The sequence below is a fragment of the Condylura cristata genome, unplaced genomic scaffold (assembly GCF_000260355.1).
Source record: "Condylura cristata isolate star-nosed mole 26May11 unplaced genomic scaffold, ConCri1.0 scaffold00034, whole genome shotgun sequence".
In the NCBI taxonomy this organism is placed as follows: domain Eukaryota; kingdom Metazoa; phylum Chordata; class Mammalia; order Eulipotyphla; family Talpidae; genus Condylura; species Condylura cristata.
In genome coordinates, this window is record NW_004567135.1 from 9994897 (window position 1) to 10011806 (window position 16910).

Sequence of the window (16910 nt, forward strand, 5' to 3'; positions counted from 1 at the left end):
TTAGTCACTAAACCAAATCTGGTCACCTTATACATAAAAAAGTAAAATTATTACAATTCATAAGTCACAGACATCTCATCAGACCTTGATCACTGCAGAGCCCAGGACACTGTCCTATCTTATAAACATTACTTTTAAAATAATGAAGTAAGATTCTACATATGCACAATGAGCATTCACACAATGTGACTTTCAAGACTGAGGTCCTGCTATTCTGAACTATGCTGGCTGTATTCTGAGGGAATTTACAGTGACTCAGAGCCACTACTGTTCATACTACTTTACCTCTGCAACAGAACAGTCAGATACCATGATATTTTTCATTTGGTACTAGGTTCAATGAAGTAGTACACTCTATGCTGAAAGCCACTGTTTCTAGCGTTTTTAGGAAGCGTAGGTAGGAGTCGTCATATCACAGGGGATATGATTCTTCTGGCCTAACACACAAGTGAAATGTGCTCAATTTCAAATAACAAACTTTGGGCAGCACAAAGGACTCATCAACCTAACTTCACAGTGACTGGTGACTAAAGGGATGCTCTGATATTAGTTTAAAATAGAAACAAAATACAGTTATGGAAACTTCTTCTGCATTAAAAGTGAAAATAAAGATGTTATTATTAACAAGATATAACAGAAAAAAACACCTAGAAGTGAAAAAGTGGTTGGAGAAGCTGCTACAGCAAAAAAAAAAAAAATCTCCAAACTAATAATTCCTCAGAGTTTACAGTAAAGGAAAGTCATTTCATTGAAAACAAACTGTGCAAATAATACTCAATCCCCACTAGTAAAAAAATCGACAGACCCCCTACATTACATAACCCCAAGGCTTGCAGACTAAATGCATTCTGTTTAAAACCACAAAATAGGTCTCTGTGTGTGTTTTGGGGTGTGGGGGTTGAAGGGATGGATGAAAAGAAAGGAGAAATTACATGTTGCTTCAACTCAAGAGTCAAATCACACATAAGTTATTTTATGTAGCATTTACTGAACTTGGCTATCCTTCCTTATTTAATAGCCCAAAAGTGACCAGAATGACTAACAGCAGGAAAACAAAAAACAAAACAAAACAAAAAAAACCTTTATTTTCAATCCAAAGACTGACAACAGCTTACAACTGCTAAAACGGATTTCATCTTAGTGGTAGAAGAGATGGGATACGATGAGCACTAGTGTGCCACCAACATAAGTGATCTCCAAGGTGGTGCTTGCCCATCCAGCCATCAGAATGAGGACTGGGAAGAACAGGGTAGATGCTTACACTACCCAAAATGAGACCCATCCAAAACAAACAGGCCAAACATTTCTATTGTTTACATGTGATGGGTAGGTAAGAGTTTGTGTCTGCTGTATAATAATTTGGATATTTTCTAACAGAATAACAATAACCTAAGGGAAAACTCTGTTAATTAGCAGAGTCCCAACCAGATACATTTATTTTTCCCTGGTAAAGAAACTGATTAATCCCTCTTTCCACATCTGGAAATTATTGACATTTTCAAATTACTTCATCATAGTCAGACTTCATCCCTAGCAAAAGGAGTTGTAGGATCAGTACCTAGTAATCTCCTGGTGTTTAGTATTGAAGGGTTTATTCACATTAAGTTGGACAGAAAAATAAATAAAAATTATCTGACCTAGAAGTAAAAAGACACATGTCCCAGCACAATTTTACCTGGAGAAATACAATTACACGAGTAGTTTGACTGTCTTATCTCTCCAGGAAATTAGTAGCCAAAAAGGCTTACTCCTCCAGTTTTTATTTCAATATTAATGGGTTGAGCAATTACCATATGGAACAACCCCCTTTATACCACCTGGTCTACTTCCCAGCAGTAAATTCCACTCCCAGGCTTGTCATGGCTCATTTAGCTAGTACACTGAGTTTCCTCTGTAAGCCTGCTCCTAGCGCTTACAGAGTTTAAGATATAATGAGATACGAAGGTGTTTATCATGAGGTAGCGTGGAATTCTGAGCCAAAGCAACAGGACCTGGATATCATGAGCAAGCTGGGAACAGAAAGTTTTTTTCTTTAAAGTATACTGGAAAAATAAACTGTTCTATAAGTCACATAAATTTCGGATGAAGACGAAAGTTTTTAGGCAAAAGTAACTCTACACTGAACAGAAATTATGAGACCAGCACAACATTTCAGAAAAAGACATAAAGACAGCAATCACATCTTTCATCATTACTTCTTGCTGCCTTTCCACATAAAATTTTGTTTTGAGTTATAACATACCCTATCCTGTAAGAAGTAAATCAAAAATATATATTGCAGTAAGTATGTGTGTATACGTATATAGACATATATACATGCACACACAAAAATCAAATTAGAAGTAGAAATCAAATTAGGAGAAGGGAAAAAAACTAACATACTAAAATTAATTTGGTTTAAATTTAAACTTTAACTTCAGATAAATATTACTATCTAAACCAAGATAAAAGGACTCTCTCCTCCTGCTAAAAACTCATCACACTGTGTGAAACAGAAAATAGCAACTAGGTATCAAGTATGAGCTAGCCAGGAAAGTGCCAATAATGAAGATAGAAGTCAAAGCCAGAATTCACGAGGAATAAAAATATTAACTACGGGCCATAATAGTTAAGGACTAGACAAGGATATATCAGAATTCAGGCTTAGGGGAGATGAAAGTAATGTACCTATGGAAAGAAACAGAAAAGTCACAATGTGCTCCCCTGAAAAACAAGGAACAGAAAAACTCGACAACAAGCACAATGGAGCAGTGAAGAGTTTAGAGCTAAGATCATCCATGGGAAATCACTGGACATGATACAGACACAAAATCCCAAGCACAGAAATCAACAGTAAATTGGTCCACAGGAGGTTACTAAGATGGCAATAGAAGAGCTGGGAGAAATTAAACACCCACTGAACATCAGAGACCAGAACAGACTCCACAGGGAACAGAGAACAAACATCCTTCCTTAATAGGTGGGGGGAAATGACTGGAGGCTGTAAGCAAGGAAGGGGACACCACCAGCAGGGTTCAGTCAGGGGTCTTGGGGGTGTGAGAATGGAATGGTGTGGACACACACACTCTTGACTGAGGGGGAGCACTGGCAGAGAGGAGGGGCCACTCCATACAAGCTGGGTTCACTGGGAGGAGAATAAACAACTGTTAGGACTGCACTCCCCCTCCCCAGCTCTCAGGATTGACAATGAACTTGTAAATCACACTCAGTGTACGTGAATGGTGTAGTCTCATTTCTGGAAGCCTGGACAGGAGAGACTGCCACAATGCCACAAATAACAGCCAGCTCTCCGACTTCCTTAGCACATTCAAGCCAGCATCTGGACCCTGCCAGGTTCCGCCACAGCCCTGCCGACTCATCAATTGCAAAACCAGTACTCAGTACTTATGGAATTTAGCACAGGACAAATGTAGGCAAACCACAGCACCACCTGGCGGAAAAGTAAAAGTAATTCAACTCTCTAAGTTACTGACACGATTATAATCTTTTTACTAGGGAAATTTAAAGAAGCAAAATGACAAAAAAAAAAAAATCTAGCACATGGTATCTTGAGACAAGGGAATAAGCCATGATTAGAGAGAAAACACAGAAGTAACAGTGACAGAACTCAGAAAAATAAATAAATGGGCTCAAAAGTAAAGGAACAGAGGGTAGAAACAAACTTTAAATAAGAAATATAGGGGAAATATAAGAAAAAAAGAGATTCAGGATATAAAGAATGCAACAGGTGAGTTTAAAAAAAAATCTTCAGAAAGCAATGGAAGCAAACTAGACCAAATAGAGGATCAGCTGTATTTTTCAATTTTTTAAATCATATCTAACCTGTTTAGTACCATAAAGTTGTTCCAAATATTCCAAAAATGATGTTAGAATTCTAGTAATATCTTTCCTGTTTTATTCCACATTTTTGTAATTCATTTGTGTTCCTTTTTGTTTTGATTATTCTTCCTACAGGATATCAATTTTATTCATTCTTTGAAGAAGAATGAATGATTAACTTTGTGTATTTTCTGTGTTGTTCTGTATTTCCTTTATATCTGTGCTTATTTTTATTATTTCCTGTTCTCCTTAGTTTACTTTGCTCTTTGTAACTTACTGTGAATACGGCATTTACAACTTTCTTCTTTCTCACATAGGTAATTAAAGATATAAATTTCACTCTTGTATTTTTATTTTCCTTCAAAATGATTTCTCGTATTACTATGACTTCTTTGAATATGGTATTTAGAATTTATTACTTAATTTTCAAATATTTGGGGGACCTTCTAAGTATCTTACTATAAACTTCTAAAATTAATTAATTATGCATACAGAACTGGGGTACATGCCAGAGGTGTATGGGCAGTGAGAAGATTCACCAGAGACAGAGTGGGGAGCAGAACAGGCAGACTGACGAAGTACACTGCTGAGGGGAGCAGCGGGTCGGTCGGAAGAGGTCTGCTGTGCCATGTGGGTCACCTTTGAGGCTGGGGATCGAACTAGCACTGAAGCAGCTTCAGCTAGCTTGCAGTGCTGTGCCCTGACCTGTTGGGAAGGGAAGCCCTGTCTTATTATAAACTTCTAACTTATTCCAATGTCATCAGAGAACACTTTTGACATCAGTGTTCTGAAATTTACATTTAATTTTATGGCCTAGCATACAATGGGGAAAATTCCACACATATGAAAAACATATATTCTTCAGTTGTTGATGTATTATTCTATAAATATTAAGTATGAATAGTTTAACCTGCTAGCTTCCAGAACTTTTTTTATATATTTGTTCTACCAATTCCTGAGAAAAGGAATTTCTAGTGATGATTGGTGAAGACAGATGTCCCTTATTTCGGGTATTTGTACATTATCAATTTTGAAGATCTGTTATGTGCAGATACATTAAAAAACTGACTTTCTGATTTAACTGTCCATTTTAGCATTGTATGTCCTTTTCTTTCTTTATCTCTGGGAATACTCATTTTAAGTCTCCTTTGTCTGATATTAATATAGCCACAGCAGGATCTTTATGATTAATGTTTACAATGACTATCTTTTCTGATTCTCTAATTGCAGTATATAACTTCTGATATAATGTAATTATATAATTTAAATTCATTATCTAATTCCTTATATGCAGCATTTTTTATTTTAATTCATTTTAATAATCTGTACTTTAGTTGGAGTGCTTAGTTCACTTAGTTTGATAAGAGTATTGATATGCTGAATTTATATCTATCATCCATGTATCCCTCTATTCTTTTTTCCTATATTGCTCTTTTTCTGTCCTTTTTCTCCTGGGATAGGTGAAATGCTTCTTACTATTGTATTTGATTTCCTCTGTAGGATTTCATTCTTAATTTTTGTTTTTCTAGTTAGACTTTAAAAGGTGCAGTATAGCTGACAATATGTATCCCTATCAGAATATATCATAAAATATTGTAAGTGATATTCCGTATTTTCTCCATCACTTTACAACTATATAATTTTCTCCTAATTCTTTGCATTGTTATAAAGTCTTATACTTATATGCACACTTTAAACTATACCTGACAATGATAATATTTTTGCTTTAAGTGGTCAGTTTTTTTTAAGAAACATTTGGGATGAAAAAATAAGTTTCTGTATAATATATTTTTTATTAGCCATGTCTGGTGTTCTTCATTCCATTTTGTAACTGGATAATGCCATCTGGTTTAAATTCCTTTAAGCTGGAAGAGCATCCATTGGCATTTCTCACAGAATGTGTTTTCTACAGAAGAAATTATTTTCATATTTATCTGAAATGCCTATGTACTGAACTCCAGGTGGTTTTTTTTTTTCTGAATTATTTGAGGTAACAGTGGCTTATAGATTATATATGACTCGGAGGTATAGGATTATACCTTCAAATGTGAGGATTATACCTTCAAGTGTGTCTTACCACACTGCACTCACCGCCAAAGCACCAAAAGTCCTCCAACGTAACCCTCTGTGTTCTCTTGCCCCCTCCAGCGCTGCCTAGTAGCCTCATTCTACAGTCAGCTTTCTAGTTACCTAATTTTATTGTTAAAGATTTATTTATTTATGCATACAGAGCTGGGGTACAGGCCCGAGGTGCAGGGTTAGTGAGAGGATTCACCAGAGACAAGAGTGGGGAGCCTAACAGGCCAACTGACGAAGTACACTGCTGAGGGGAGCAGTGGGTGAGTCAGGAAAGGTCTGCTGCGCCATGCAGATCACCTCCGGGATGGGGATCGAACTAATGTGGCAGTGGCTTTAGCTTCTTCCACAGGGGATGCACTACTCTGTATTTCCACCAAAAGAATACAGGATTCTTATTTCTCTATGTCCTCACCAAAATTTGTTATTTCTGGTTTTCTTGATATAGGCAAGTTAACCAAGACTAGAGAAGTAGTCCCAAAGGATGGCTGCTTGTAAATAGAAATCATGCTTTACAACTTTAACTAGGATCATTCTCATCTGTGCTACTTGCTTATAAGTATGTGGTAAAGCCTATTTTGTCTTCATTTGAATTCCAGTGTAGAAAAATTTGTTAAATTATGTGATTTCCTAAAGTATACTTACACCACATTTTAGGACACTGTGAAAAATGCTTTCAATAGTCCTAAACCCTTTATCAATGTGTAATCACTTGAATAAAAGCATTTGATAGAAATACAAATTAAGTGGGCTTTGTAAAAACTCTACAGGCTCTTATATAACTTAAAATGCATTTAAATTCAATAGAAAATGATTGTTACTAGGACATAATCTTTCTAAGTGTTTTCAATTTTGTGGTTAATGTGGAAGACTGTGTCATAAATCCGCAAGTGAGATTTTTATTGATGTCAGCAACTCTACAATAAATTTGAGAATCTACTGTATTATTTTACTAAGACACAAAAATGAAAAACAAGGAATTGAGATAAAAAATGAATTGAAATAGTCTTATTTCAATTATTTAAGATATAACAGGATGATTACCTAATAATACCTACCCACAAGTAGTTTAGACTTATTCTAGTAACCATTTTTCTATATGGCTTTCCTAGTGCTAAACATATTCTACTTTTCTCTAGTAAAGGCAAAGATTTTTATGTATCAGAATTCATATTTTATTAGTGGACTCCTTTTAGGAACATCTAAAAATTTAATGTTTCCATTAGATCTATCTTTCTTCAGCCAAAGGCATGTTAAGAGTATAGACTTATAGCCCTTCAAGGCTGGGCCTTTGCTGTCAACTTTACTCATAGAATGTTATTTATCAAAAAGCTCTTCTATCATTTCCCCCAAATAAACCAGTTCTTGGCAAATTCAGAGTTTAGTAACAATTTGATAATAAAAATGAAAAACAAGCCTTTTTTATTTGTGGTAATAGTAGGTAAGAATGAAGCAGGAGTCTGACAGAGGCAGGGTAGTAGAGAACGGGCAAGTTCACCTGGAAATCTTAATGGTGAAGCTCATGGGATGAAGTAGTATTTCTCATTTATTATGGCTATTAGAGATCCTGTTATTTTATTATTTTTCCCATTCTCCTGGTCACCCTTGCTTAAGAAAAGAGGCTAACATAAAAGTGGCATAAAATAATAATGTCTAACAAACCACATAAGGAAAAGGAGAACCAATGTGGGATCTGCCAATAAAAATGTCCCTTCTCTTCAGGGCTGGTTCACCAGCTCAGACGTTTCTATTGAACTACTGGCAGGCAATCAAGTGAACAGTTCACATCTCCCCAAAATCACAGCTACCATTTATTTATAACAGATATGCGAACATTATAATTATAAGTGTTCGGCATGGAAAAGAACTTTTAGGTCATTCCTTTTGGTTTAACTACATCAGAATTATTCCAGAAAATCAGAAAATTCTAGTGCTTTGCTGAAAAATTTTCTATAGAAATGGAAAAATGTGTTTTTCTCAGGAAAGTCTTTTATTCTAGGATCAGAGTTACATATCATGCATGTTTAAGTTTTCTTTGCACACTGTATCCTCATATTTCTTCCACATTTCTAGTTATAATGAACAAGCCCTATTACTCAATCATCAATAATTAAACAATTTAAATGTTTAAAATGTAGTGGGTACTGTCATGTTACAGCAGCTGTTTGTCACTGTCAACAGCAACTTTTTCTAACATTTTGCTTAAGTAATTTTCTATTTTCCTATAAATCATCATCAGGAAAATACCTAATAGAAAAATAGTAATACCCAACTAGTAATACTCAACTATTAATGCTTAATTTGCCAGGCACTATTCTTAATTCAATGTATTAGTAATTTCTTACTATGTTGTTGTAACAGCTATGAAGCAGGAGTAATTATTATTGCCATTTTACAAATGAGGAAACTGAAGCACACAGAGGTTAAATAACTCCCAGAGCCACAGTGCTAATAAATGGAAGAGAAACAACTGAGAGTCAGGCCCTTTTATTATAAGAACTGTCACAAATAAAGGTAAATATCATGCAAAACAATTCTGAAGGGAGTGAACTCCTTACTGACAAAAGAATAAAGTAAATTCTGAACAAAGTTGTATAAACTGAGAAACCCCAACCCAGAAGAGATAGAATCTGATTAGACATATGAAGAAGAGTCCAAAATACAGCAGAAGAAAAACTATTCTGTTGGTCAGCCACATATTGAACAGAAATCAACATTCCTCTGTATCAGAAGCCACAATATTTTATTCATGGTATTTTGTATATAATTACACTTAGGTTAATTGCATAGCTTTCAATGGAGGTTTTCTGAATCATTATAGTTGTATGCCAAGTTTTTAAAATTTACATTTTAAAAAAAGTATGAAAGTTTTTATTCACTATTCTAAATGGAAAGAAAAAAATGAAAGGTAGGATCACAAGGTTTGGTCTACAGGTCGGTACAGGGACCAATAAGAACCACCACTCTCAATAGAGTATTTGGATTGAAGCTGTGGTCTAAAGAGCTGAGAAATTTGCTCAAAGGAAAGTATTAAAAAACATTTTACTAAATGAAAATGAATGACAAAGGGTAATTTAAGTACTAAATAAGGCAAGGATGACTTTAGGATGATAAATATGCAAAATTGACACTTCTGGAAAATCGAACTAAGACCATTATGATGCCATGGAGTATGTCTTGAATAATGAAAAGGATGACTTAAGACCTAGGTGATCTGTCAGAATCAATTTTAACACTTTCTTTCTAGAACTTTCATTTGATTGTTGCTTGCAAGATTTCTATGCCACTAGTAAATTTTTCAATGCTTCGATTACTTTCTCATGTCTTACAGTACAATTCTTTGACCTTACCAGAACAATTTTGCTAATCATACTATTTTGCCAAAATGTAATCTTCATCCTGGTTGGCAAGGGAAGTTCATAATAGGGCTCAGTAAGGTGGCACCAACATTAAAAAAAAAAAAATCCCAAACGATTCTCTTTTCATGGCTTGAAGTCAAGTATTCTTTATAAAATCCTCATATCTTTTCAAAGAATAAAGAAAAGTTCCTACAAAAATACACCACTATTTTTCTATAAATAGAAATTTGAACTGAGTGGGAAATACATGGCAAGTCAAGAACCATAAGGAAACCAAAAAAGCTTATATACTGTTGCTTTCATAAGATCTACTTCTGTTTAGGAAAACCACATATAATAACTTACTTTTCCCAACATTATCTCCATCTTTCTTTCACTTCAGTAATTACTTTAAGTCTTAAATTTACTTTTCTTGTCAACTCTATTGCCTATAATTTTCTGGGAATCATTACCAGACCTTTTCAAATCAAATGATTTTATTCTTCATCACCCTTCTTTAAGACTTAACCTGCAAAACACCAAACTTTGCATTTTACCATCAGTAACAAAAAACTCAGCTTATGCCCCTTTCACTAGCTTGCTCCTAAGAAGCAAAGTTTTACAAAGATTTTTCACATGCTAATATGAAGAACTTTAGCCCTTCTCTATCCTCTCAGAATAATCTATATCTGGCTTAAATGTTGACCACTTTCAAGAGCAGATGATCTGTAATGCTACTCTTTTTTTTTTTTTTTAAGATTTATTTATTTGTACATACAGAACTGGGGTACAGGCCAGAGGCTCAGGGGTGGCAAGAGGCTTCACCAGAGACAGAGCGGGGAACAGAACAGGCAGATTGATGAAGTACACTGCTGAGGGGAGCAGCGGGCGGGTCAGGAGAGGTCTGACATGCCATGTGGTCACCTCCGGGGAAGGTGGGAATCGAACTCATGCAGAAGTAGCTTTAGCTTCTCACTGCAGTGCTTTAAAGTGCTGCACCACCAGGGAGGGCCTGTAATGCTATTCTTAAAGGTTAGAATCTCTTAACCTTGCACTATGGTCTAACGATTCCTAAGCAGAAGGGAAACACCAACATTTGCTCTTCAACTTTTGGGTTATTATTCCTGGGACAATAATCATGTCCCAGGAAAATTCATTGCAAGTTATCATGGCAAGAACCTCTATCTACTACTCTCTAATTTCTGGCATTCTACTTACTGACTGTTCAATCAGAAAGAAGTGATGATGTTACCTTAAAGTGATGATGTTACCTTAAGTGAGGCACTTTTTTTTTTTTTAATGCAGAAAAGGAACTAATAGAAAGTGATTACAAAGGAGCTCAACACTAAAATCTGTGCTAGAGGTAGGAAACTAGCCTCATGAAGGAAAAAGACATCTCCTCTGAGACAGAAGAGAAGACAGCAACAATGCCGATAACTGCTGAGGAAAATAAAGCACCTGAGGAATCCCAAGGTAGACTTTGCCATATTAAAAGGCGAATAGGGCAATTAGACAGGGGTGAAAGCTGGGAAGCATATAGCAAATATTATAGGACTTTTCAAGGAGACGTACTCTTCCAAAGAAAAGGAAACTAAAACTCTGCAAAGTCATAAAGAAAAATAAGCATTTATTATGGATGAACATTGTGCTTCATGGCAATTATCTCAGGAAGCCACAGAGTGGGCTAAGTAGGAAAATGATATACACCAAGATTTTGCTACAAGTGAAAATATTAGAAAAATTGGCTGAAGAACCTAATAAAAGGTCATTAGAATAAGGATTAGATATATGGGAATTCATTATCTTATTTACTCTACTTTTGTAGAGAGATTCTTGTATACCTTTGAAATGTTTTTCAAATAACTTAGTCACCATAAAACCCAGGCCCAACAGCTGACTTCCCTGTGTAAGCTCAAAAAATTGCCTGAACTTTCCAGAGAATTTTAGAAATTTCAGAAATTCAACTGATACAGATATACATACTCTAGAAACTTAAAAGTTCAATGAAGAAAAGGCAAAAATTTGACCAGGATTTGTTCAATATTTGTTCTAGGGAGTGAGAAATATAGGATTAAAATTAGGCTAAGTGTGTCAGGGTAACAAACAGAGTGAGAAGATAAAAGTAATGATGAAAAGTATTTCTACTAAGACAGATCTGCAGAGTAGATTACTTTATAAGCACTTACTTCATCTCCAGAACTTCTTCCAAGTGTTTTCTTCTCTCTGCCCGAAGATTGGTCAAATGAGTTTCCTTTTCTGCCAGAGACTGCTGAGTAGAGGATAATTTTGCTTTCATGGACTCTAGTTCCTGCTTTACTTTCTCCATGGCCATTAGCAATTCCTCCACCTATGATAAATGTGGAAGAGAGAAAAATTCAGTGCCTTGATCAATTAAAGCACATGGCAATGGGCACTTCCCTGGGTCTACAAAACTGAAAAACACACACACAGAAAATTCTATAGTCTTTCTATAAATGTGATACACATCAATGAAGTCAATCTCTTTCTCCACTATAATTCTCAGTTCAGGTAAGGAAAAAACTTCATTTTCTTTTTGATAAACATAGCACATATAAATCACCAATTCAAAAAGTCACCCTCTGTCACAGGCATTACTGTTCAGAGAGTTTATTTGGAAATGGTCCAGAAAGTTCTGTGGAAATAATGATGTAAAGCAGACAAAGATATAAGAAAAAAAAAACAACGGCAAAAATTAAAAAAAGAATTTAAGAAACAAAAGACAAACTCAGTAACAATAGATTCAGCATACATACAAGTGAGTCATTTTATTCAACCAAACTAAGAGTTTTCACCATTAAAAATAATTTATTTTCAAAGAAGCAGATTTTAATCAGAATTAAGGAACTATGCCAGGCAGGTAATGTTCTCAAGAAAAGTCAGAAAGAAAAACAAGGAAAATCTGAGTGGAGAGGAGACAAGCAGTTAAAGACAGGCCTGAAAAATTATCAGAAAGAATACAGAATGCTAAAACACAAGAAATTAAGAACAAAGTATGTTCTTTATCAGTCATTTCCAGTTACTTCAGATGGTCCCCAAATCAGAATTAAAATTAACATGTTTGTTGTCATTCAGAAGCAAATCATTACCAAAAACCAACCTCAACTCGGTAATCAGTCCACTGCATCAATGATGACTGTATATCAGGTTGCTTATTAGCAGGAAATAATCTTGGCAACAACAAATCTTTCATGGTATAAAAGTGGGGGGTAGTGGAGGGGGGAGGGAGAGAGGGAGAGGGAAGAGTGGGGAGAGGGAGAGTCTACCACTTATTGAGTGCAAATGTCAGTTTGATATTTTAGATCCCTTCAGAGGAGGAAAACCCATTTTGTTTTATTGGGACATTCAACTAACTGGAGTGCCTTAAGAGGACAGGATGGGATCATATTAGGGATGTGAATCTGCTTTATTCAATTCTATCATTAAAAAAAAAAAAAGGCAATACTGTCACAAAATCCCATAACAAAACATCCTAAAGTTTGACCAAGGTCAATATACTATATGGGCACCCCATATCCCTATCTAGTTGATAATAAAATTAACAATTTCCCACTCCTATTTTGTGTTTGTTTGTAATATGCCTGACTACAAAGTTTTCCAAGAGTTTTAAAATCTTGCTTTTAAAATTTGATCTTTTATCTACATGGTTTTGATATTTGTGTTAGGTATGGATCCAATTTCATTTTCTTCCATGTATATAGCTCCTGTCTCAATACAATTATTGAAAACTGTGTCTTCATCTTTGACATTCATGTATCTATCCCCTATCTACAATTTCTATTAATAATGATTAGTTTCTTATTCCTGCACTAAAACCACATTGTCTTAATTATAATAATGTTATAGTCTGATATCTAACAGAAATTTTAAGAGCATCTTAAACTTGAATTTCTGCAGAAATTATTTGAGACTATACATACTAGACACTGTTCTATAATAGCTCTTGAAAAATATACATATTTATTTTTCAGTAAGTTTTATATTCCCTCCATAAAGAAGTTGATTATTCTAATGATATTTACTCCTAAATACTTTTTAAAGATATATTTAGTAAAAACTACTTGTTAAAAAAAAGTTCATTTTCTGTTTGATGTAGTTCATAGGAATGTAATTCATACTGAATCTAGCAGCCTTCTCAAATGCTGTTATTTATCTATAGAATTTTTAATATACTATGTAGACAACCAACCATATTGCAACCATATTGCCTATTTTCTCTCATTCCTTACAATCCTATAATACTTACTTGCCTTACCATCCAACTTACAATGTCTACTACAAAGCTGAACAGAAAGGATAATCCAAGAATAATTTTATTTCTGATCTTAAAGGCTTTTAAATTTATACAAAAGTAAGTAGTATAATTTTACACAAAAGTAAGTAGTATAATTTTACCCAAAATTAAGTACTATAAATTTTAATAGATGTCCTTTATTAGGTTAGGGAAACTCCCTTATCTGGTAGCTAGTTAAGAGTTTTTAAATTATAAAATATATTTCCTATATTTCTTAAGATATTCACGACTTTTCCTGTCTTTTTTTTTTTTTTAATATTCTTGTCCCCTTCTATTTATTTATGCATACAGAACTGGAGTACAAGCCAGAGGTGCAGGGGTAGTGAGAAGAATCACAAGAGCTGACAAAGTGGGGAGCAGAACATGCAGATCGTTGAAGTAACACTACTGAGGGGAGCAGCGGGTGGGTCAGGAGAGGTCTGCCGCGCCTTGTGGATCACCTTCAGGCCGGGGATTGAACTCGCACTGAAGCAGCTGCGGCCAGCTTGCAGTGCTGTATCCTAACCCATTGTGCCACTAGCGAGGCCCTCCCCTGTCATTTTTTAATGTGGTAGTAAGTTTTCTAATGACACCACTCTTGATTCTTTCGTTTTTCTTTTTCACATACATTACGATTGACAATATCTTTTGAAGGAATTTTTGCTTTTATATTCATGGTGGAGACAGGCCTAAACTTTTCCTTTCCTGTATTAATACTGTCAAGTTTTGTTATGAAGTTGCTCTAAACTTAAAAACATCATGGTGGCTCAATGATCCTTCTAACATATTTCCTGGAACTATTTCTACAAGAGTAAAATTATTTGGTCTTTGTATGTTTATTTGAAATAAGCACTATAGCCCTCCCCGGTGGTGCAGTGGGTTGGAGCGCAGCACTGCAAAGCTGGCTGTGCCACTTCAGTGAGTTCGATCCCCGGCCCCAGAGGTGATTCACATGGCGCGGCAGACCTCTCCTGACCCACCTGCTGCCCCCCTCATCAGTGTACTCTGTCCATCTGCCTGTTCTGCTTCCTATTCTCTCTGGTAAATTCTCTCACAGCCCCTACACCTCTAGCCTGTACCCCAGTTCTATATGCATAAATAAATAAAATCTTACAGAAGAAATAAGCACCATAACTCTCTAGGCGTGATATCTGCTGTGGGGATATTTATCACAGACTTTCAGATTTTCTTTTTCATACTTAGTGAGGTTTGCTAGTTCCTTTTTTGACATTTGTTCATTTAACCTAAGTTTTCAAATATAATAGCAGAAATATACCTATTTGTTTAATGTACTTAGGATTTATAGTTAAGAACTTTTTACCATTATGAAGTTTTTTCACTGGGCCTTCTTTACATACATAATTTTTAAGTCTCACAGAAGGTCAATTTTTGTTGTGCTTTCAAAGGCTCAGTTTGGGCTCTGTAGACCCTTTATAAAAAAAGGGAAAAGGCTGGCTGGGTATCAGACTTTTCACCTTGGGCTACAGTAGACTTTTTCTTTTGTCCTGCCAAGTTACACAAACCAATATTCAAGTTCACCAGCTTATCAAGTATTTATCTTTGAATTCCCTGTCTATTCATCTCCTGACCTAAGGATTTGCTTTCTTGCCAACTTAGGAGTGCATATTTTATCAACCATCTTCAATTGTTTCTGTGGAAGTTATTTTCTTAGCATTTTAGCGGGCCATGTTTACAGATGTGCTTTACTTTCATTCCAAAATTTTTCTACAGAATTTGAATGTAGTAAAACATAATTTTCCTTAACACTGCTTAATTTTCCCATTCGTGTGAGTGCCAGACCCTCAGGTACTTCTACCTTAGATCATGCATCCAAGACATTTTAAAAGCATTTTAGTTTTTAAGGAGAGAAAGGTACCATGAACCAGGATGTCCAACTAGTCATCTGATTTGTGCTCTGGCTCCAAGCCAGGGAAACAGTTTTGAGGTCAAAATGAAATACTTCACTTTCCTAAACTTTCTCTCAGTCCTGGAGAATACATTCAGCTATCTCTACTTGGGTACCTATTCCATTACATGTCTAACACACTCAGTTCTTACATACTTTTGGGCATAGTCATTAGAAGTGAAAGCTGAGGAGCAGAGAACTAAACCACAGTCAACAAAGAATTTCTCCACAATTTGAACATGTGCTCCAGGTCACAGCGCGATTTTCAAAAGCATATGTTTTAAAACATTCAAAAAAGCCCAGGCCAGAACTGGGATTCAAGTATGTAACTTAACTGCCTCCAGTAACATATTAAGGAGAAAGCACAGGGCTTGAAAGTGCACAGTGCCAGCAGGACCAGATGGTTTGCTTAAATCACAAGCTAATAAACTTTTACTCAGAATAAGAAGGGAACAAATTATGGCTTTACCACAGATCCATTTTCTTTAAGAAAGCACAGCAACTGGGTGCTCCAGGTGCTGGCAAGACAACATCTTCAAGTTTCCCACCTTCTTCTGTTCCACAATCAAGAGTAAAATACTTTTTTGTAATTTCCAAGATGCTTATGGAAAATCTTGTAACAGTTTTGGGAGGGTAAGAGGGTATAAGTGTCCAAAGGGGAGGGAGGGGGAACAGTTAAAAAAAAAAGGAATGGTAAAAAATGATTATCTAGAGGCTAAACATTCAGCATCAAATATCTTTTTTTTTTTTTCCCCCAAATAACTCCCTTCCCTTTAAGGTAGGGAAGAAGGGATGGAGGGATGAGATTCAACAATGTCCCCAGCTTTGCAGTCACAAAAAGCTCACCATCAAATTTCATTCAAGAAGTACACTAGTATGCTCTATTTCAACAAGTCTTAAGACCCACTCTGTTTTACAATTACCAACAACAACAAAAAAAAAGCAGAGGGAGGGGGCCAAATTCTGAGTTGAAGAGCAATTTTGTAATAATGTGGCCATACAAACATATACACACATATGAATTCTACCAACCTTTCCTAACAAATTCTTTTAGGCAGCTTCACAATTACTACTAATGAGAATTTAAATTTACAGAATTCTTAAATTCTTAAAATGCTAGTATTTATATTAGAAATCTTTTTCCCCCAAAATATTCTTTTTGTCAATGCATGTTAGCTCTTTGATAAGTATATATGATATGTATATGAAAGTATAGTACTTTGTGAGTATGGAATAGCTGCAACCATTAAAATAACAATGATGGAGGGAGTAGTAATAGCAATACCACCTTACATTATATGAATACCATGAAATGTTCTAACTGCTTTACAAGTATTATCTCATTAAATCCTCTCAATAATTCAGAGGTGCATATTAGGCATTATTCTCATTTTTACAGAAGGGGAAACAGGGTTAGAGAGTTTAAGAGCCTTATTCAAGGTCAGAGAAAGGATCCCAACAAAGTCAGTCATACTTCACT

At 35.4% G+C, this 16910-nt stretch overlaps 1 protein-coding gene across 15 annotated transcripts in view; it reads right to left on the reverse strand.

Annotated features, from left to right (window-relative positions):
- Window positions 1-16910, reverse strand: part of ERC1 (ELKS/RAB6-interacting/CAST family member 1) — a 302503-nt gene that overhangs the window by 113659 nt on the left and 171934 nt on the right. For all 15 annotated transcript variants that reach the window (XM_012732452.1, XM_012732450.1, XM_004692830.2 and 12 more), the window contains one exon: window positions 11420-11580. In XM_012732452.1, coding sequence (XP_012587906.1) covers window positions 11420-11580 — 161 coding nt within the window. The remainder of the gene's footprint in view (window positions 1-11419; window positions 11581-16910) is intronic.